At 42.7% G+C, this 23,188-nt stretch overlaps 1 protein-coding gene across 1 annotated transcript in view; it reads left to right on the top strand.

Annotated features, from left to right (window-relative positions):
• The first annotated feature begins 777 nt into the window (after positions 1–777).
• POC5 (POC5 centriolar protein) overlaps positions 778–23,188 on the top strand; it is a 48,233-nt gene continuing 25,822 nt past the window's right edge. Inside the window, exons 1-6 of the mRNA XM_075838469.1 lie at positions 778–874; positions 4,651–4,734; positions 7,510–7,654; positions 16,297–16,392; positions 17,313–17,515; positions 19,285–19,461. Coding sequence (XP_075694584.1) covers positions 4,651–4,734; positions 7,510–7,654; positions 16,297–16,392; positions 17,313–17,515; positions 19,285–19,461 — 705 coding nt within the window. The 5' untranslated portion in view covers positions 778–874. The remainder of the gene's footprint in view (positions 875–4,650; positions 4,735–7,509; positions 7,655–16,296; positions 16,393–17,312; positions 17,516–19,284; positions 19,462–23,188) is intronic.

Below are 23,188 nucleotides of genomic sequence, written 5' to 3'. Positions count from 1 at the left end.
GTAAATGCCATTTAAGGGTGCTTCTGTGGCACTTATCGGGGCATTCGTGGCAGGAACCTTAAAGGGTTTTCCCTTCAGGGATATTTATGGCATATTCATGCTGCTTCCGTAAATGCCATTCACTTCTATGGGAGTTACGGAAACAGCATAGCTCAGCGAGCTACGCTATTTTCTGATTACATGGTCAGAAATTACGAAGTGGCAGCGGAACCGAGAAAGGTAGAACAGAGTTTATGGGGCCCGTTCTAGAGATAGGTGGGACCCGCATCTATCTGACATTTATGACATATCCTGTGGATTTGCCATAAATGTTCCTGATGGGAAAACCCCTCTAAATGAGAATCTGTGACAGCAAATTGTGGAGGCATCTGTGGCAGGCACTTTATGGGGTGCCCATAGCTGGCACATATGGGCGTATAAGTAAATTGTGACATTGCTCGTTTGCATGGCACTATTATTTCTGTACAGCTTGGTTCTGCTCATGTAAACGGGTAGAGTTCGTTGGCAGGGACGCCTATTCTGTTATTAACGTGCGTTGGGATAACAAATACACAAAGGAACGCGAATATCTCTATATTTATGAGTCGTTTACGACAAGATAACGACACTAGGGCGTAGAGCGTCACGCCGTCCCCGCCCCCTACTGCTTCAGCTATTGCTGCAGGCTTCTATAATTCTAGCCAATCACGGCTTTTGTACTAGGCGTTCGACAATAGCTGCGCAGTGATTCGTGAATTCTACCTTGACCATTACTAGCGTATTGCCGGCTAGGGCCGTGGAGTGTATGCTGTTACCATGGTGACGCTGCACTTCCGCTCCCTGGTATCCGGCCGTTACTTCTCCCCTACAGCAGCTGACAGCGCCAACTTTAAAGGTGGGTGACTGAATGGTGCCGGTAGTACAGCGCTTGTACCGCTTTATACCCATCATATATAGTTGTAAAGTGCAGTAATATGCTGCCTATGTATCCGTAGCTTATATGGAACAAGTCTTGGGTGGGTTCAGACTGTAAAATATATATCATTTGTAGCAATGGTTTTTAAAGTGCTTTTCCCACCATATCCAGTGCATTGGTGCTGTAGTGGTGACGTTTCAAGAAAAAAAAGGATTTTAAGGCGCTAGGTTTGGATAAAGAAAAAAACGTTTAAGGCTTCGTTCACATCTGTGTCAGGGCTCCGTTCCGTCAGAACGGAGCCCTGACTGACACAAACTGAAACCGTAGGTTTCCGTTTCCATCACTGTTTATTTCAATGGTGACGGATCCGGTGCCCATGGTTTCAGTTTGTCTCCGTTGTGCAAGGGTTCCGTTGTTTTGACCGGATGAATACTGTAGTCGGCTATGCTATTCATCCGGTCAAAACGACGGAACCCTTGCACAACGGAGACAAACTGAAACCATTAGCACTGGATCTGCCGCCATTGAAATCAACAGTGATGGAAACGGAAACCTATGGTTTCAGTTTGTGTCAGTCAGGGCTCCGTTCTGACGAAAAGCCCTGACGCACATGTGAACATACTTTCATTCGTACGGCCGATCACAGCGCCGTTTTGTATGGAGCCGTAATAGTTCTTCCATAGAGATGCATGAGCCCTCTACTGTACCTCTGTAGGAGAGAATATCTCCGTACATACGGCACCCAACTCCGCTTGTACAGCAGCAGCAAAGGGACTCTTTCAGCTGGGTGTAATACGGCTGCTTTTTTAGCGCCTTTATTATGGACGCAGCGGCCTGGGCAGCAGTTCATCATAGTTGGAGTTAAAGGGGTTTTCCAAGTTATTTAAAGAGGCTCTGTCACCACATTATAAGTGGCCAATATTGTACATGATGTGATCGGCGCTGTAATGTAGATCACCGCAGTGTTTTTTTTATTTAGAAAAACGATCATTTTTGACGGAGTTATGACCTATTTTATCTTTATTCTAATGAGTTTCTCAATAGACAACTGGGCGTGTTTTACTTTTTGACCAACTGGGCGTTGTACAGAGGAGTGTATGAGGCTGACCAATCAGTGACCAATCAGCGTCATACACTTCTCCCCATTCATTTACACTGCACTAGCGATATAGCTATATCGCTATTTTCAGTCACATAAACACACTATAACGTTACTGCACTGTCCTGACAATGAATATACATTACCTCCAGCCAGGACGTCATGTGTATTCAGAATCCTGACCAATTCTGTAGCATCTCTGTGATATTTCCAGCATAGCAGGTGTAGTCTGTCATTTACAGCAAGATTTCGCTGTGCTGTGCTGCAAATCACAGAGACGCTGCAGAAGTGACAGGATTCTGAATACACATCACGTCCTGGCTGGAGGTAATGTACATTGTCAGGACACTTGAGTAATGTTATAGTGTGTTTATGTGGCTGCACATAGTGATATCGCTATGTGCTGTATAAATGAATGGGGAGAAGTGTATGACGCTGATTGGTCAGCGTCATACACTTCTCTCCACAACACCCACTTGGTCATATAGTAAAACACGCCCAGTTGTCCATTGAGAAAGTCATTAGCATAAAGCTAATATAGGTCATAACTGTGATCGTTTTTCTAAATAAAAAACACTGCTGTAATCTACATTACAGCGCCGATCTCATCATGTACAAGATAGGCCACTTATAATGTGGTGACAGAGCCTCTTTAAAAAATTGGCAAATGTGGGAGGGATGAAAAAAAACAAAACATTGCTCAACTCACGAATCATCGTAGTTTCAGCGCCACTGTTCCGTTACTTCCCACCACTGTGTTTTGACAAAGCTGCAGCGATGATGTGCCCGTATACCCACGTGATTGCAGCAGCCAAGCACTGGCCTCAGCACTCCTGTGCCGTATACTCACTGAGACCAGTGATTGGCTGCAGTGATTACGTGGATATACGGTCACATCATCACTGCAGCTAAGTCAAAACACAGGGGAGGGAAGGAGCAGCAGTGCTGGAACGACGGGGATCCGTGAGTTGAGCAATGGATTTATTTTTTTTTGCATCCCTCCTACATTGGCCAAACTCCTTAAAGGTACCACAGAACCATATGGTGCTCTAACGCCAATTCTAATGAACTACGGGAGGTCCGGGTGTTGTGCCCATAATATGGGTTCAAAAAAGGCACCTGTATAGCGCCCATTTGGAAGCGGCCAGAGGCTGTGCACCTCCGTACCCTGTACTGCAGTGCATGTGCCCTGTGAACCTGGCCTAAAACTGCTTTCAATGTCCGCAATGGTTTATTTATAGAGATGGCTGAGTTAGCAGAGGCAACTGTACCCGCAAGTCACATTGGCTACCCGGCTCCTGGCATTTGTCCAACCCTGATTACACAGGATGATGTAGTAGGCAGCAGATTGTGTCGCTTGTTTCATGCTGAGCCCAAAAAGTTTCTAGCTATGTCTGTGGTCTGGATATCCTAAAATATTGCGCTTATAACACCTGTAGAATAAGGCACTAACTATGAAACTGTCCCCTCTGTTGGCCATGTGTACCACTTTTTCCGCAGAATGAAATGACTGAGGCTCCAGGCACACGAACGTATTTTTGCGGCCACAATTCACCCGCAAATCTGCGGGTGAATTGCGGCCCCATTCATTTCAATGGGCCCATGTACACGATCGTGGTTTCCACGGTCCGGTCATGGGCCCAGGAGCCTGGACCGCAAAAAGAACGGACATGTCTTATTACGGCCATGTTTGCACACGGCCATGTGCACGGCCTGCGGGTGACACTCCACGGCCGTCCGACCCTACGATCAGGCCGTACACATGGCAACGGTCAGGTGCATGAGGCCATATAGTAAACGAAGATGTGAGCAGTTGTCCCAGAACATGTGCCTCCTTTTTCCGTGTACTTGTGCATAATAATCGTTATTTCCCAATTAAAGCAATTGTCCAAAATTAGAAAAACATGGCTGCTTTTTTTTTTTTTTTTTTACAAAAACAGCACCACTCCTGTCCAGAGGTTGTGTGTGGCATTGCCTCTCAGCCCCGTTTACTGTTATGGAGTTGAGCTGCAATACCAAACACAACCATTGTACAGGTATGGCGCTATTTTTGGAAGGAAGCAGCCATATTTTTCTAATTCTGCACTATCCCTTTTAAGATCTGTTCCCTAAGCACTGATCTCGGGGGAGTACTGTTGAGTTTGGGGGATTGGTTGTTTACGTATGGTTTTACTTACGGTTTATATACATCCCCATAGAAATCCCCCCCTAAAAAATGTCATGGCTCATCTCCAAGCTATTCTTTTTGACTAAGCGCAAGCCCCTTCATCATCTGCATAATAGCCTATGTCGGCATAGTGTTAGGGTATGTGCACACACACTAATTACGTCCGTAATTGACGGACGTATTTCGGCCGCAAGTCCCGGACCGAACACAGTGCAGGGAGCCGGGCTCCTAGCATCGTAGTTATGTACGATGCTAGGAGTCCCTGCCTCGCTGCAGGACAACTGTCCCGTACTGAAAACATGATTACAGTACGGGACAGTTGTCCTGCAGCGAGGCAGGGACTCCTAGCATCGTATATAACTATGATGCTAGGAGCCCGGCTCCCTGCACTGTGTTTGGTCCGGGACTTGCGGCCGAAATACGTCCGTCAATTACGGACGTAATTAGTGTGTGTGCACATACCCTTATGAGGTTTGATGTTTTGTGCAGATGTCTTCAGATGAGGAGTGCGGTAGAAGCCCCGTCATTCCAAAAGATTCAGATCATGGCAGCTCAGTGTCTTCAGATTTCCAGGTAAAACACGAGAAAATAGTTATCTTTTAGTCATTTCCATTGTTCCATCTAGGTATGTCACAGGATCTCCAATAAACATTTCATAATATGCAGTATTATCACCTTTACTAGCAATTAGAAGAGCTGTGGGGCTGCCAGAAGAATATAGCTGCTGTTTATACCAGTGTTTGGTTGGGATCCATGTCAGGGACCCCCACAAATACTCATAACGCTCTGGCTTTTTTTCTGCTGGGAGGTTATAGAAATCGAAGGATGCCTTGGGGGTCAGACTCCCACTGTTTACTTTTCTATGTCGTGTCCTATTGACGTGTATATATTCACTTATATACTGTAATTCGCCAATGCTCCGTTATTACCCTTTTAAGGGCGCATACATATTTTTTTATTATTTTTTTTAACTTCGTCTAAAGCATGGCCTAAGAGGAATCTTAATGAGCCAGATCTAAGGGCCCTTCATAGGCCTGTGCTGCCATGTATATCCAACGGCCCCCACGAATGGCAGTCCCTTTGTTTATGTTCCTAAGGTGCCATGGTCGCTGTTGACTGCAGAAAGAGTTAAGCGGTCAGGATCAGAGTTATTTCAAATCTTGGATGTTTCTTCAGGAGGACAACTCGTGTGCCTTCTCCGTCACTGTGTTGTAAATGTATAGCACAGTACTGCCTGTGCCGTACGTTACCGGCATTATGAGGAACTGGGTTAAAGGAGATTTTCCACTACAAACCTGTATGGCATATCGATTAAATATCTATTCTTTAGAGGTCAGACCACTGGGAACCCCTCAGCCAGATAACGGACACGCTCATTCTCCGGATCAGAGAGGTGGCCGTACATGTATGGTTCATTGTAGTGAATAACCAAGTGACCAGAACGCGATGCTCGACCACAAACCAAAGTCTTGTCTGGGAGAGAGTAATATAATGAGCAGATATTGCTTTCTCCTGGAAGAATGTTTTTTTTTTCTGTATATGAAGGACACAGAACTTATTCAAAGCAAATTAAATACTGTAGGAAACTTGCTGAGTGGTCACCTTTAAAGTCAACCCTCATAATAAAAAAATAAAAAATAAAAAAAGGCAAAGCGTGTGCGTGCTTAAAGGGAACCTGTCACCAGCATTTGACCTATTGAGATTTACTTTTCACTCACTGGTCGCTGCTATCAAAAGTTCTTTGGCGTTCTCCCCTCTCCTAATCTCCTCCTCCGACTGTAAGTAACGGTCTGCAAATATTTTACGCCTTTTATCGTAATAATCCGGTGTCCCATTGTGCGCACACACCAGAAGAGGACATCAATGCACAAGCGTGGGATTTTGTGTGCTGGGGGAAGACGTGGAGCCGTCAATCAAAAGTAAGGAGGCGGGGTAAACTCGGAAAGACTTGAGGAATGAGGGTACATATGTAGCCATCTTTAACTTGATTCTGATAACTTGCTGCAGCGTGATATCACACAACAAAAGCCATTGAAAAAGTCAAGATCAGAGATCTAGCCATTGTTTATGCGTTAAAAGTCAAAGTAAAGACGGCTACATCTGTATGACTTTTCAGACAAAGATTTGACTCTTATGCTCATTAGCATACGGTGTGGGAACACCAAAAAACGGAATAGTAAAGCTACAGAGCCGACTAAGAAGACAATTATAGGTTATATAGAAATGATTTTTCACCCACTACCACCAGGTAAAATGCTGGTGACAGGTTCCCTTTAATGAGTGATTTGCCAAGCCTAGACAAGTGGAGTAGAATACGCTTTTCTATACAGTTGAAAAAAGATAAACTAACGTATACTGATCTTACGGATGCCGAAAGGACATGAATCTGCTGGGTAAATGGAGACGTTTGTAGGGCTGAAACACTGTTGGAACAGAGATTCTTATATTCATTTCTTTGTAAGAGTGTTTGTCCTTGCCACTGACTCTCTCAGCTGCCAGTAGTAGATATGTAGGAAGTGCTCAAACCTATAGAATTACTTTAAAAACCCCAAGGGAATGTACAATCAGAAAATTCCTGAAGTCAGGTTTTTTTTATTTAAAAACATTTTTATCTGAAACATCTTGAAATATTCAAATTTTCACACTGACCACTAGAGTAGACCAAATAGTCTGACGCTTCCTGTTTTCCGTAGCTCACTTGTCAGCTTTGCTATGTAGTCTGGGACAGGGTCAGCAGAAGGGGTATTTATTGATTGCTCTTTTGTACTGCTGGAGGCCTAGATAAGGCAGCACAGTAAAGGCCCTATTACACCGGCTGATTTTAGGCCGATGCAGCGAGCGCCGAGTAACGAGACATCGTTGATCGGTGCTCGTTTGCTCCTGTCACACGGAGCTATGGATGGGGACAAGCGGTCGTTACTCCGATAGCTCGTCCATATACATTATCATGTGGGCATCGCGTCTCCCTGTTTACATTTTTTTTGTTATTGCCAGATCAAAGGAATTTTATTGTATATTGTAATTTCTAGAGGTTGAAATATAGATGTACATTTTGTGATTTGTTTGTCACCTCAAACAATATTCACACATTAGAGAAGTTGTCTTGAGGAACTCTGTCATATACCATGAGATTACCGTGTGTTCCTGTCTGTACTTCTGTTCCATCTTCGGCCTTTGCAGCTTGTTAAAATGTGCTTTAGTTTACTTGTATATTTTCAATGTGAACATGTTCTTGAAAGAAGGGAGAATCCGCTTTTCTGAAGAACCTCCTGTCCTAGAAATGACATCCATCTCCTGGTTTCATTACACGGTTAAGTAGCTCCTATTATTCTGACTCTTTTGTGACAGGATGAATATGACGAGCTTCTTCGCTATGCTGTGGTAACTCCTAAGTTTGGGCCTCATTTCCTCAGGGAGCATCAACTGACTGCTGAACAAACCACAAGTGACAGGTTGTCGAGTCCCGAGGAAACTGTTCAAGAACAAATTCCAGGTAATGTCAAGCAGGCGGACCTGTGTGTACTGCTACAAGAATAGACTTCTGTAAAAAAAAATGTTTTATCAGTTTCACGCTAAATAACCCGTTAGATTAATTCTTCAGGTTATTCCGGTTGTATAGATACCTAATATGTGCAGGTTTTTTGTTTTTATTTAGTGTAGGGGCAATAAAATATGTTTTATGCAAAATAATGACTTTTTTTTTTTTTCACTTGTGTTTTTTTTTTTTTAAATCCCATTAAGGGATAACTTTATTTATAACTTTATTTTTTACTTGTATTGCATTAGCATACTCCTGTATGATAATACATTACACTGTGTCCCTATGACACAGGCTGCTGATGGGGCAGCACATAGTGTGCCCGAACAGCAGGCAAACGGAACAGACAGCCTTGGGGTCCTTTGTAGGTCCCCAGGGCTGACTTCAGAGGGATTCCCCAGTGTTTGATCGCATCACCGGAATCCCGGTGATGCGATCAAAGAGGGGAATTTCCTTTGATCATGCCGCGGTCACGGACCACGGCAATCAAAGGGTTAAACAGCTGGGGTCCGAATGTTTTCCAACCCCAGCTGTGTTCAGGAGGCTGCTCTAAGATCAGGAGCTGTTAGTTACAGCTCCTGCTTAGAGGATGAGCGATCACACGAGCGCTCATCAGCCTGATCTACAGCGACGCCAAAAGACGTCGTCGTAGGCTGGGGACCTGCACCGCCTGCCGTCAAAAGACAGTGGGCGGTCGGGAAGGAGTTAAAAGATCACTAAGCCTAAAAAATCCCAACAATGTAATGCCTCAGTTGTTGCTGCTCCTTTAAGCTAGCCATGTACGTAACATAAAAGGCCTGTCTGTTTCAGTGAGATTGGCAGATAAACTTATGTTTATGGGGGCCTCCCGACTCTCCCTCAATAGCAGGTGTTAGGGGGAAAGCGGAAGCGAGCATGCTGGATTTCAACTTGCCCAATCCTTTGTTTCCGCAGGAGCAACTGCTCCCTCCACTTTCCTCATTATAAATAAACATCATGCTCAGCCGGGCTTAACATGCATGTTTATGGGGAGTATACATTTTCCAGGTAGAGTATACATTTTCCAGGTATATGACTTACAATGGGATCCATTGGTGTTTCCGTCGTGGTGTCCGGAGTTTTGGCAGCAAGTCTAGTTCTGCATGCAGCGCTATTCTTCCTGTCAAATTGAACGGAATTAGCGACAGAGCCACCGATGCAAATATGAACCGAGCACAACTCTGCTGAAAATAGTCAGTTCACAATTCATTCATCAGTTAAGTGACTTTGTAAATACATTGCATTTCTTGTCTGTACTGCTCATGGGTTATAACCTGTATTATAGTCCAGAGCTGCATTTACAATTCTGCTAGTTATTGGAAACCGTTTTTGTAGCTTGTTGACACACTCCTAACAGCTGAGCTCCTAAAATGCAAGATGAAAGTTTTTTTGTTCTTTTTCTTGCATTAAATGACCGTACAGTACCTAGTGTAAACATGGCACCATAATGCAATTCACCAGAGCAAGTATTGTGAAAAAATGCTTTGAGATTTTAGCTCTGAAGCCGGAAGAATTACAATACTGTTCTGGACATGTCAAATTGACATACATGCTCAGATAAATTTAAAGGGGCTTTCTAGGCAATAAGAATTGATGGCCTATCCGCAGGATAGACCATCAATAGCTAATGGGTCGGGGCCCGACACCCGGGACCCCCGCCTATCAGCTGCTTTGAAGGGACCGCGGTGCTCGTACGAGAGCTGCTTCCCCTTCATTTCTTCTTGCTCACTGTGAATCTTTGACACACATTTAGCGGCGATTCACAGTATTACAACCTTCTCCCATTCACTTCAATGGGAGAAAAGACTGCAATACCTGGGAATCGCCGCTAAATGCGTGTCGAAGATTCACAGTGAGCAAGAAGAAATGAAGGGGAAGCAGCGTTCATACGAGCGCTGCAGCCCCTCCAAAACAGCTGATCGGCGGGGGTCCCAGGATTCTGACCCCAACCCATCAATTTTTTTGTGACTGGATAACACCTTTTAATTACTGAATTTCTTCTAAAATTTTACATGTATACTATAAAGGGTTGTCTCAACATAAAGAGGCCCTTTCATATTGGAGCTGTAGTATATATATGTAATACATAGACGTCCACGAGGGCAAGGGAATCATTTACAGAGTGACTGTCTGTTCTGGCTCATAGAGGGAGGTCCGGGGCAAGGGACCCACGCATAATGTCTATATGCCCTAATAGGGCATATGAACAGGACCTGTCTTCATGAGACTTTCCCTTTAAAGAGAATCTGTCATGGAACAGCAAGCGTGTGCCTCCTTGTCTCGTGATCTTCTGTCCCACTAAGAACAGAAGCCTGTGTCAGAAGTTTTAGGCCTTAAACATTTTTGCGCCAACTGTTCTAATGACTGCGCCACTATAAAAGTGCCCTCATTATTACTGCTTTGCTTATACACAATAGAGCTAATGCCAAGTGCGCTTTTGTGCTTGAGCATAGTGCCAAATATAAAGGCACCTTTGCAATGGTGCCGTCATTTCCATAGATATCCAGACACAGACCTCTGTTTTTAGTGGGTGAAGTCACCGAGTCACATTACAAATTGTCTTTAATTTAATTAACAAGGCTAAATCCCATATCTTACATCTACAGTTGAAAGATCAGGTAAAAACAGAATTCGCTAATAAGTTACCGTTTCAATGGAATACAGACTATATTAAGTACTCAGGCATTTTATTAACCAACTCTTTCTCCTCTCTATACAAAATTTCAGGCCTTGACTCACCTCGATTTCACAGAAATTAAGACTATATAAGCGAACGTCCCTATCTCTTGGGCTTGCAAAATAGCACTCTTCAAAATTATGATTACGATATTATAACCATATTATACTTCCTGCGCACAATACCTATTTAAGGGCGGATTTACACGAACGCGATATACGTCCGTGCAACGCGCGTGATTTTCACGCGCCTCGCACGGACCTATATTGGTCTATGGGGCCGTGCAGACAGTCTGTGATTTTTACGCAGCGTGAGTCCGCTGCATAAAACTCACGACATGTCCTATATTTGTGCGTTGTTCGCGCATCACGCACCCATTGAAGTCAATGGGTGCGTGAAAATCACGCGCACCACACGGAAGCACTTCCGTGGGACGCGCGTGATTCGCACAACAGTCAAAAGTATGTTTGCAAACAGAAAAGCACCACGTGCTTTTCTGCTTACAAACATCCAAACAGAGTGTCATAATGATGGCTGCTGCGCGAAAATCACGCAGCCGCGTATCCTATGTGATGCTACACGGAGCTGTAAAGTGCCTTTTGCGCACGCAAAACGCAGCATTTTTTTGCGTGCGCAAAACGCACACGCTCGTGTAAATCCGCCCTAAATTCCAGTTGGATTCCTTAACCCCTTAATGACCAGGCTGGGGGCGGTTTTTTATACTTATGACCTATCCACAGGATATGATCGGTGGGGGGGTCCGACATCCTGACACCGCACTGATTAGCTGTTCCGGCCACTGGAAGTTAAGCAGTGGCGGTCGGTGCCAGAGCAGATGGCTCTTACCACTGTATAGCGGGCGTGCTGGGTTACTGCCGCTCTGCTCCTATTCACTTGAATAGGAGCAGAGCTACAGTACTGCAGCCCCTTGACATGCCGGTACGTCATGGCGTGGGATATGATGTATGGAACGGGCTCATGCGCTGAGACCGCTCCATACTCTGCTGGTGTCAACTGTGTATTAGAGCTGACACCAGGGACTAACGGACAGGAACATTGATCGCGCCCGCAGCATCTGAGGCGTTAAGAAGGTGGCCCCCTCCGGCAGCTCGTCGTCATCTCCCCCAACCCCCCCCCCCCCCCAGCCCGGATGATATGAAAGTTAGTTTTTAGTAGCCAAAAAAAATATTCAAAGTTAAAAAAAAACAAAAAAAAACTTTTTCCTCCTAAAGTAATGTAAAAAAAACAAACGAAATTGGTATTGCTGCTTCTGTAAAAGTCCGAACTAGTACAATATAGCATTATTTAATGAGCCCGGGGACGCCGTAAAAAGGAAACATTATATAAGATGCCAGAATTGCTTTTTGGTCAACTTAGCGGTGAAAAAAATTACGGTCCGCAATTACGGACGAATTCTATGGTCGTGTGCATGGGGCTTAAGTTTCCTTTATACAGTAGTCCCAGATATGGATTTTTCTGACTAGGAGAAACGGTATCAGTACAATAGATTAACATTTGGTGAACATTTTTGTAGGTTTATGACCATGCGATCTGTCAGAGTTAGACGTTTCCTGTCTAAAGTGAAAGAATGAACGGTTTTTCCCATAGGTGGCTTTTTTATACTTTAGTGCTAAACTACAACGCATTAAAAAGCTCTCTACATTCTGATGCTTTAACCAATGTAAATCAGACGGTTAAGGGCCTGTTCAAATCAGCGCTAGTTTCCGCTGAGGGGTTCCGTCGGAGGTTTCCGTCTGGTTAACCCCTCAGCAGAAAGTCAAACGGAAACCTCAGCTTCCGTTTCCCTCACCATTGAACTCAATGGTGACGGAAACTTCGCTAATGGTTTCCGTCTGTCCTCGTTGTGACAGAGTTCCGGCGTTTTGGACGGAATCGATAGCGCAGTTCAATGGTGAGGGAAGCTGAGGTTTTCGTTTGACTTTCCGCTGGGGGGTTAACCCGACGGAATCCTCAGCAGAAACTAACGCTGATGTGAACACACCCTGAATTGAGGTATATTTCAAAATGGGAAACAGACTTTTGCAATGCCTATGAAATGGATGTCCGTCTCGAAGGCTGTGATTTGGGCAAGGCAGGTCTCTAAAGGCATAAATTACTGGGAGCTTTTCCATAAACTTCTTCTATGGCACCTAACACCAGATTTCTGAAATCTCCTACCCTAAGGCCTCATTCACACAAGCGTGAATCACGTCCGTGTGCTGTGCGTTGAAACAGTGCACAGCACACGGACCCATTGATTTCAATGGGGCCGTTCACACATGCATGAGTTTTCACGCAGCGAGAGTCCGCTGCATGAAACTCACTGCATGTCCTATATTGGTGCGTTTTCACCCACCTACGCGCCCTTTGAAGTCTATGGGTGCGTGAAAACCACGCACTACACACGGATGCACATTCGTGTGCGGTGCGTGATTTGCGCATAAATTCGATTGAAAATAAAAAAAGATGTGCTTTGCGAGTGTGTGAATAACGCATGCCACTCGCAAAGCACACTGATGCATAACGCAACAAACACGGACCAGATTCACAAGTGTTTTTCACGCGGGTGAATCTGATACGCTCGTGTGAATGAGGCCTAACCGTGGAGAGGATGTGGCCAACATGGCACATACATCCTTTCTCAACAAAGTGGTCATACGGTCTCTTACCCCCTTACCCAGAACTAGCCTTATGCTTTATACACCGACAAAATCCATTACATGAATGGTCCCCGGTAATAAGTGGTGTACCCCAGGGTTCAGTGCTGGGACCACTATTATTCAACTTATTTATTAATGATATAGAGGATGGGATTAATAGCACTATTTCTATTTTTGCAGATGACACCAAGCTATGTAATATAGTTCAGTCTATGGAAGATGTTCATGAATTGCAGGCAGATTTAAACAAACTGAGTGTTTGGGCGTCCACTTGGCAGATGAAGTTTAATGTAGATAAATGTAAAGTTATGCATCTGGGTACCAACAACCTGCATGCATCATATGTCCTAGGGGGCGCTACACTGGCGGATTCACTTGTTGAGAAGGATCTGGGTGTACTTGTAAATCATAAACTCAATAACAGCATGCAGTGTCAATCAGCTGCTTCAAAGGCCAGCAGGATATTGTCGTGTATTAAAAGAGGCATGGACTCGCGGGACAGGGATGTAATATTACCACTTTACAAAGCATTAGTGAGGCCTCATCTAGAATATGCAGTTCAGTTCTGGGCTCCAGTTCATAGAAAGGATGCCCTGGAGTTGGAAAAAATACAAAGAAGAGCAACAAAGCTAATTAGGGGCATGGAGAATCTAAGTTATGAGGAAAGATTGAAAGAATTAAACCTATTTAGCCTTGAAAAAAGACGACTATGGGGGGACATGATTAACTTATATAAATATATTAATGGCACATACAAAAAATATGGTGAAATCCTGTTCCATGTAAAACCCCCTCAAAAAACAAGGGGGCACTCCCTCCGTCTGGAGAAAAAAAGGTTCAAGCTTCAGGGGCGACAAGGCTTCTTTACTGTGAATCTATGGAATAGCCTACCGCAGGAGCTGGTCACAGCAGGGACAGTAGATGACTTTAAAAAAGGCTTAGATTTCCTAGAACAAAAAAAAAATATTAGCTCCTATGTGTAGACATTTTTCCTTCCCTTTTCCCTTCCCTTGGTTGAACTTGATGGACATGTGTCTTTTTTCAGCCGTTGTAACTATGTAACTATGCTAGGACTGTTTGTTCATATATGCTATTGGCAGCTTGAAGCCTTATCGCTAAAACTACTTTCACCCCTTCCTTAACAGAAATTTATAGCTTAAAAATTCATGCATATACAATGGAACTGCTCTATGCTACTAGAAACATGCCAACAATGAAACATAGAGCTAAGTGGCCATTATGGAGGCCCGGTCCACCACCAAGGACCCTTTAAAAGAAAATTCTCCATTACATAAAAACCTCCAAATAAAAAATACACAATCGCTCATGTTAGGATCCACTACTGAATTGACCTCAATAACTTGTTAACGTTTATTTTTAACATTTTTAATAACTCCATGTACTGAAAATAAATCCTGTCTACAACTGAATAATCTTAGAAACCAAAAACTTGTATATGAAAACCCAGAACTTATATTCAACAACACGTTTATTTGTAAGGGCGTATTCACACTGAGCTTTTTTGCCGTTCTTTCGAAAAGCGACTTTCGGATGCACGGCAAAAACGCACTACGACTACACCCTTAGAGAATAGATGAAACTCTGTAACCAACTATTTGCTCTACGTGGTTTAATTTACTACTGCATTCTCTGCACAAATGTATTTTGTTCTACTGTTTTTCTAGGACTTAAAGGCGTTTTCCCATCAGGGAGATTTATGACTTATCCACAGGATATGTCATAAATATCCGATATATAATAATCATTTTTATTTATGTGGCGCCAACATATTCCGCAGCACTTTAGATATTATGGGGTAGACAATATCAGACATTACATAGTGACAAATCTAATTTACAATTCAAACAAGAGGAGTGAGGACCCTGCTCGCAAGAGCTTACAATCTATGAGGAAATAAGGGAGACACAAAGTGCAAAAAAATGCTTGTTAAGTACAATGGTCCAGCCATCTTTTATACATATGGGGTGGCACACCTAAAGCTGCATGAGCCGGTCACCAGCCAGTGTCTGTGTATGACGGACATGAAGTGCAGGGAGTGTGGGGGATATTGCTGACTGAGGGGGTCAAGTTCTCATGACTAATGTAAAAGGGGGGCCTGGGAAAGGAGTCAGATTAGGGAATGTTATATTACTGTCTAAAAAGATGTGTTTTCAGGGCACGTTTAAAACTATGAGTGTTGGGAGTTAATCAGATTGTCTGGGGTAGCGCATTCCAGAGGACGGGTGCAGCACAAGATAAATCTTGGAGACAGGAGTGGGAGGTTTGGATTATGGTGGATGTTAATCTGAGGTTGTTTGCAGAACGTAGAGCGTGAGTAGGGTGGCAGACAGAGATGAGGGAGGAGATGTAAGGAGGTGCAGCACTGTGGAGAGCTTTGTGGGTCAGAGTAATAAGTTTGAATTTAATTCTGAAGGATAAGGGCAACTAGTGCAGTGACTGGCCGAGGAATCCATACGTATCTCTAGAACGGGGCACCCTAAGCCACGTTCTACCGCTCTTTATTCCCGCTGAGGCGTGTGATTTCCAACCATAAAGAAGAAAATAGCATAGCTGTTTCCGTAAGTCCCACAGAACTGAATGGTAGCTCAGGGAGTTACTTAAACAGCGTAGCTCAGGGAGTTACTTAAACAGCGTAGCTCAATGAGCTACGCTATTTTCTTCTTTATGGTCGAAAATCACACACACCAGCGTAAATACAGAGCAGTAGAACGGGGTTTAGGGGGCCCCGTTCTAGAGATAGGTGCAGATCTCCGAGGTGGGACCCGCATCTATCTGACATTTATGTGGATATGTCATAAATGTCCCTGATGGGAAAACCCCTGTAATAAAAATCTAACTTTAAAAAAAAAACTAATTCTCTAACATTTACATTATATATAATTTTAATTCTTTTAATAGTATAATAATAATAATAATAAACCTCTCTTTATTGGTTGCTTTATTTCTAATTTTACAAGTGATTCACAATAATTGGTAGGTGTTAAAAGGCAAATGTGCGTTTAAAACAAAACCTCACAAAAAAACGGTTATAATATTATATTGCCCTTGAATGTTTTTTTTGGGTGGGGATATCTGCTTATTTCTCTGTTTCTACAGCACATATTTCTCTGTGAACATCACTAAAACTATTTGTGTTTCACATTACATATGCACTGGATATTTTTTTTTTTCTAATGGCCCATAAATTTTAATATGGGTATTTAATATTTCCTTTTAATTAGAACACGATCCTAGAGGTTCGGAAAGAGAGAGCCTGAGAGGAAGTTCTACAACAGACGTTGCTGAACACCATCCACCGTTGGCAGAAAATCATAGAGGTATTAGAATTAGAAATTTACAGAAATGGATGAACTAGTGTAGAAGTCTCTACAAAAGAGTAACAGGAAGTTTTCCAATTTAGACCCGATCCCTTATACAGCATGGGGATAGTGCGAGCTCAGACAGCATCACACTGTAACGGCCGGGATCAGAGTTCATTTTGATCCTGACTGTTTAACCCATTGGTTGCAGCCATCATGTGGGTAGATGGTCTCGTCATCGCTGCAGCCAGGTAAATAAAGACCGGCAGGAATTTATCAAGTGAATATTGGTTATTTTATTCTTTTAACACATTTCCTGTTCTCTACAAAAAAATTTCTGGATATGGAAAACCCCTTTTAGGCAAGGCACAATAGACTGACTGTTGACATAGTTTGACTACTCTAACTGTAAAGATCCTTTGTGGTATAAATAATATATTAATTATGTTCTATGGGTGGTTGTGGTTGAGCTCTATGTATATTTTTTGTATGCTTTTTCACAATAAAATGCCTTTTTAGACTTTTTTTCATACTTTTTTACAGAGTTTTTGGTGTTTTTTTTTTTTTTTTATATTAAAACATTTTAAACATGCGTTTTCTATTCCCATAGTACAGTTTAGTTAGTAAAACATAGTCATGCTGACCCATATTATAGTCACTGAACAGAGCAGCTGAATGGCGTGTGCTGCGTTTTAGTTTGGGTTTTTTCACACCGTTTTAGGGGGCGTTTTTGGTCAAAAACACTGGCCAGATGTTACTTTAAAGTCCGTGTTAAAATATTGGAAGTCTACATGCACATCGTTTTTGGTTCCTGGCGTTTTACTGGCCCTTTTGTTTACAACACATGTAGTAGGGTGGATGTATAATGATATCCAGGATGACACTACTAATTCTTAATTAATTTTTTTTTTTTTTTTAATTCCTATTAATCTGTGAAGAACCTGCATTTCAAAGGACCTTTGCATCGGGTATGGAGGCATTTTCTCCTGTTCATTCGGATGAGATGTCTCTCCATGGCTCATCCTCTTCTGCCTCTGTTAGATTCCAGGCAGAACGGATCCAAGTAACACAGCTGCCTGTATCTTCTGAAAACATGCACAAGGTTGAAGACTTGCTTGATCTATGGAGTGGTAATCTAAAGGTAGGTATAGGTATTTTTAGTTTAGTTTCTAGGTACCCCACGCTCTCTAAATATTGCATTCCTAGTTCCCACTTGAACTATGGTTAGGAGCCTTGTCTCCTCTATTTAATTAATCATTTGCTTTTTTTAATCTCAGAAAAATATCTGGATTTATTGATCTACTGTAAAAAAAACAAACTTGTAAAAGTTAAAATGGTTTCCTAAAATGTCATAAATATATATGCTAAGATTACACAGGCGAAGTTTGAGATCTTGGCCCACCTCTTAGTGCCTGTTCACATCTGCGTTGGGGGCTCCATTAAGAGCCTCCGTCACAGACCCGGCCAGAGTTACCGGAAACAAGAGTGCATCATTTTGCGATACTGTCTCCGGCAAAACCACGGACAACTTGACGGCACCCCTTAAAGTCAATGGGTTCCGTCGTCCGCCAATTCCGGTATTTTCTTTGTTCTGCTCCTCTGACAGAGCAGAAAAACTGAAACACTGACGTAGGTGTGAACATGCCCCTACTGGACAATTTATCGGCAAAGGACTATTCAGATACGCAGCTATATTATTTCGAAAATTGTACCAGATTGTCAGTTACAGAAATCTTTGAGAAATGCATTTGAGCTCTTTAAATAGTTTTCTTTCTGGTAATCGGTGGTCTGAGATCAGACTTCACTAATGTGATCTTCTCACCTGCATCTATAACCTCAGAAGATCAAAACTGAAGTTCTCCTTTAAACTAGGGCTGGGCAATTAATAAAAAAATAATCGAAATTCAGAGCAATTAATCGTTGTCATCTTGGCAATTTTGGTTTCATCAATTCCTTTTTCCCAGTTTAAACTGTATCTGCAGATACAGTTGAACCCAATAGTAGAGCAGGGGACCGTAAGGTCCCTGTTTTAGCATTCACTATGTATCACTGGACACGAGGCAGTGACGTTATCGCATCGGTCTATGCCGTGCTGCACAGACCAGAGGAGTAGAGGGATCTCCTCCACTCATTAGAACGGGGTTAGGGGAGTATGTATATTATTATTTTATCAGGCACTATTGGGGGCAGCTGTGGGGGCATTATACAGTGTGGGGAAAGCCGTGGGGGACTTTATACTGTATGGGGTGCATATATGGGGGCATTATATTGTGTAAGGGCAGCTATAGGGGCATTATACTGCGTGGAAGTTATAGGGGCATTACACTATGTAGAAGCAACTATGGGAGCATTATACTGTATGGAGGGCAGTTCTGAGGGCATTATACTGTTGTGGCAGTTATAGGGGCATTATATTGTGTGGGGGCAACTATGGGGCATTATACGTGGGGAGCACCATGGGGGCAATATACTGTGTGGGGGCAGTGTCATGGGATATATTATATACAGTATTATACAGCAGGCTCCGGGGATAAATATTAATTCAATGGCGTAGCATTAAAAAGGGGTGTGGCCTAAATAATCGTTCAATAATCGTAATCGAGGTTACATGTTCAATTAATCGTGATTTAGGTCATAATTGCCCATCACTACTTTAAACTATCCCATAATTTATACGTGTATGAAACCCAACATTGCGGCATGATGTCTTTTATATTGATACCACATAGTAGTAAAGCGCTGTCAATTTTTGTACAGACTCCTATCCTCTTTTTGGACTTGTTTATCCAGTAGGGGTGCTCTCCTATTCACTGCTCTAACAGCTTTGTTTGGATGTTAGATCACACTGAGATTCATCTCTAAGAACCTTCTAGAAAACGACTTACCTGCATGTCTGGTATTCTTTCTTAGACAAATGTGTTGGCTGAACTGAGCAAATGGAGACTAACAATAACCGAGAACCACCAGCTGGAGATGAAAAAGCAGGATGAAAAGCATACAGAGCATATTACTCACTTGAGCAACCAGATAGACGGCCTGCAAGCTCTAATACAGACCTATGAAACGTCCATACACAGAAAAGATGAGGTAATGCCTTCTATGGCCAACTAATGTGTTATATTTTAATGTGAGACTTCTACTTCCACACTAAAAATGGGGATGTAAAGCCTTCCCCAGCGTACAGGAAAAGTTTAACCTCCCGCCTGGGTAAACACTGTTACCTACAATTTAAATACTTCCTTTCCACCGTACATAAACCAGTCCATTTGTACAATGCTTCCGCTAAAACCCTCACTGTCCTGGAAGTGCTTCTTTGCTATGTACTCATCCGACCTACAGACAACTTTGTCCAGCCTTTCTTACAAGCGTTTTTGGTGGTGTTTTTTTTTTTACTGCTCCGTCCTACAGACAACACCTTACTTATATTACGCTTTAGGAATCCGACATGGCATTACGTGATTTGAAGATGAATAGAGTCAAATTTGTTGCTCTACCTCTATAGGCCTACTCAATACATTGATGCTAGAAGTTAATTATCCGTTCCTCATGCGGTGGCATTTTTAACCCCCAGCAAGGATTGCAAAGGCAGTGCTCAACTACAGTCCTGCTTGTTTTAGAGGGTGCCAGGCTTAAAGTGGCTCTGTCACCAGATTATAAGTGGCCTATCTCCTACATAATCTGATCGGCGCTGTAATGTAGAGAACAGCAGTGGTTTTTAATTTTGACCAAGTTATGACTTATTTTATATTTATGCTAATTACTTTCTTAATAGACAACTGGATGTGTTTTTACCTTTTGACCGAGTGGGCGTTGTAAAGAGAAGTGTATGACGCTGATTGGTCAGCGTCATACACTTCTCTCCACAACGCCCACTTGGTCTAAAGTAAAAACGCACCCAGTTGTCTATTAAGAAAGTCATTAGCATAAATATAAAATCGGTCATAACATGATCAAAAATGATAGTTTTTTCTAAATAAAGAACACTGCTGGTACACTTGGTCTCCATGGCTTATGTTCCTTTCTTCCTCCACCTACCGGAATGCGGTGACTTGAGATACACTGCATATCCTCTCCCATGGGACTTCCTCAGGGCAGGGACTACATACAGATGTGCGGGGGTTTGCTTGCTCCAGTCATGTTTCTGCAAGGTGCTTAGCTGCTTCTTATTTACTCATGATAATCTGGGCCGGAGTCCAGGCTCACCATGAACCCCCCTCCCTTGGTCTCTTCTTTGCGCTTGTTTGTTTCCCATTCTATCTTCTCCTTCCCTTCTTGTGTCTGTCTTAAGTGGTCATCGGCTTCCTGTGATTGCGCTTGCCCACTATTGCCATTGCATTTTAGGACGTATGGGAAGCTGAACTGTGGTATTTTTATTTTCTCTCTTAAGCAATGCTCCATTCTCATATGCTTCCTTAGACTCCTATGGTACTTTGCGCTTTCTATAGGATGTGATGTTCACCCTCATGTTTGGGCTGTGCCCTCATCTGTCATGTTCTCTTTATTTGTGGAGACACATTTTCCCTATTTGTGATGGCATTAAAACCAATAAAAAACTTTGAATATGAAAAAAAACACTGCTGTTATCTACATTACAGTGCCGATCACATTATGTAGGAAATCGGGCACTTCTAATGTGGTGGCAGAGTCTCTTTAAGGCGATGTGCTTCATATCGGGTGGCACTGCCCCAGGGTTCACAGACTTTGGATTAGGGGGTATTCCTCTATATTTTCGATTATTGGTTACAATTTTGTCCCCATACACACAACCATGCGTTTACATCCGCATAATATCCGCAATTGTGGATAGTATAGGGCACATTATATTCTATTGGCCAATGCAAACGACCTTGGTTTCCACGGAGCCCAGACCACAAAATAAATAGGACATGTCATTTTACGTGCTCATTAAACTCAATGCACTTATGTGTGTGCACGGTTTGTGATTGCGGACGGCCCTCGGATGACACTCCTTGAGCCACCCGTCCTGTAATCACGGACCCTGCACACAGCTACGGTCGTGTGCATGAGGTCTTAACAAATAATCCTACACGTGTTTGGTATTGCAATCCTAATGATCAGTATAATAAAGTTGATTTGCTATTTGAACCACGCGGAGAACGGCATAAAAAAAAATATGTACCCACAAAGTGGATGTAAAAAATAAATAAAATTATCCCGCAAAAAATAAGATCACATACGGCTAAATCGACAGTAAAATCAAAAAGTTATGGCTCTTGGAATGCGGCAAATTTTTTTTCCCATGAAACGTTTTTATTGTGCAAAAGTGTTGCTGTAATCGTAACCCAGTATAAAGTTTTCCACCCCCACCCTCCCAACTTCATATATTTTTTTATTTTTTAGAAATATGTACCCCACAATGGTGCCGTTAAAATATACAACTCCTGCTAAATAAAGTAGCCCTTATAAGGATACGTCGACAGAAATATTAAAAAGTTATAGTCCTCGGAGCGCAGTAATAAAAACATTTTTTAAAAAGTCGCTGCGTCCTCACTGCCCAAAATAGTTGAGACCTAAATGGGTTAAACCGCTATGATTCAGTGCTCTGCGTATCCTCAATAGGCTCTGTTCACATCTGCTCCGTGGCTTCCGTTTATGACGGACCCCGTTGTTTTGAGGTCTGTCGGATGACACCGAGGTGCCTGACATTGACTGCAACATCTGAAGGGTTAAACAGCGAGGTTTTGAGTTCTCTTCGAACCCCGCCATTGCAGGAGATCGTATAAAACAGCCGACTCCACCGCATAAGGTGTGGGCTCCGCTCCTGAGCTCACACTGTATTGTGACGCACATCCGCCGAACATGTACGGTAGATGGCATTAAGGGTTTAAAGGATGACCTGAAGAGTTACATCGATGCCGTGGGATTTATAAAAGCAGCGTAGCACAGCAAACTCCCCAGTTCCCATATTCATATACACATACATATCTAATGTGAACCGAACTGTATTGAAGGTATTATTAGGTAGTCGGTATACTTTTACATGAATGGACCTTTGGTAACGTGGAGCTTGGTGTCTCATTTATCTTTGTCTTGACTTAGCATTAGTGATGAATGTGTTCACCGTGCGATCTGCTTCTGGATGAGTACACTTGCATTTATAATATACAACATTTAACGTTCTCATAGACACCTGAGGGGATGACAATTTCTTTGTGTTCATTAAATATCTGAAAAATAAAAACTCTTTTAGATACCATATGCATCAAAAGAAGGTTAAAGTAGCTGCTTGTGTGACCGGATCCTCTTGTACAGAGCATCTTGGTGCTGGATTATAGGAACTTTACTGAACTTTCTTGTTTTTGAGACCTTACGGTTGTATTTTTGATTTGGTGGACAAATTATGTCAATTCAATAACTTGTATGGCCCTGGATTTGCCCAAAGCCGCAAATACTAATAAATACACATAAATAATTCTTATTTTTTTCTTATTAGATTTTTTCTTGTAAAATATATTTATATACATGGCTGGACAAATCCACAACACAGGAGACGGCTGAAAAATATGCCTAGAAATGTGCTGTTGGTACCTGTTAGGTTTCTTTTTCATTAATATTCTATGGAAGGTCTATTGATGCTCATGAATGTCTTAGGGCTCATTCAGACTCGCGTAAAACTCGAAAATCGCGCACGGACCCATTGATTTCAATGGGGCCAGTCACACGTGTGAGTTTTCACGCAGCGTGTCCGTTGCGTGAAACTCTCTGCATGTCCTATATTGTTGCGTTTTCACGCACCTAGGCGCCCATTGAAGTCAGTGGGTGCATCAAAATCACGCACAGCACACAGATGCAC

The sequence above is a fragment of the Rhinoderma darwinii genome, chromosome 1, assembly GCF_050947455.1.
Source record: "Rhinoderma darwinii isolate aRhiDar2 chromosome 1, aRhiDar2.hap1, whole genome shotgun sequence".
Classification (NCBI taxonomy): domain Eukaryota; kingdom Metazoa; phylum Chordata; class Amphibia; order Anura; family Rhinodermatidae; genus Rhinoderma; species Rhinoderma darwinii.
This window is presented reverse-complemented; position numbering and strand designations above follow the sequence as displayed.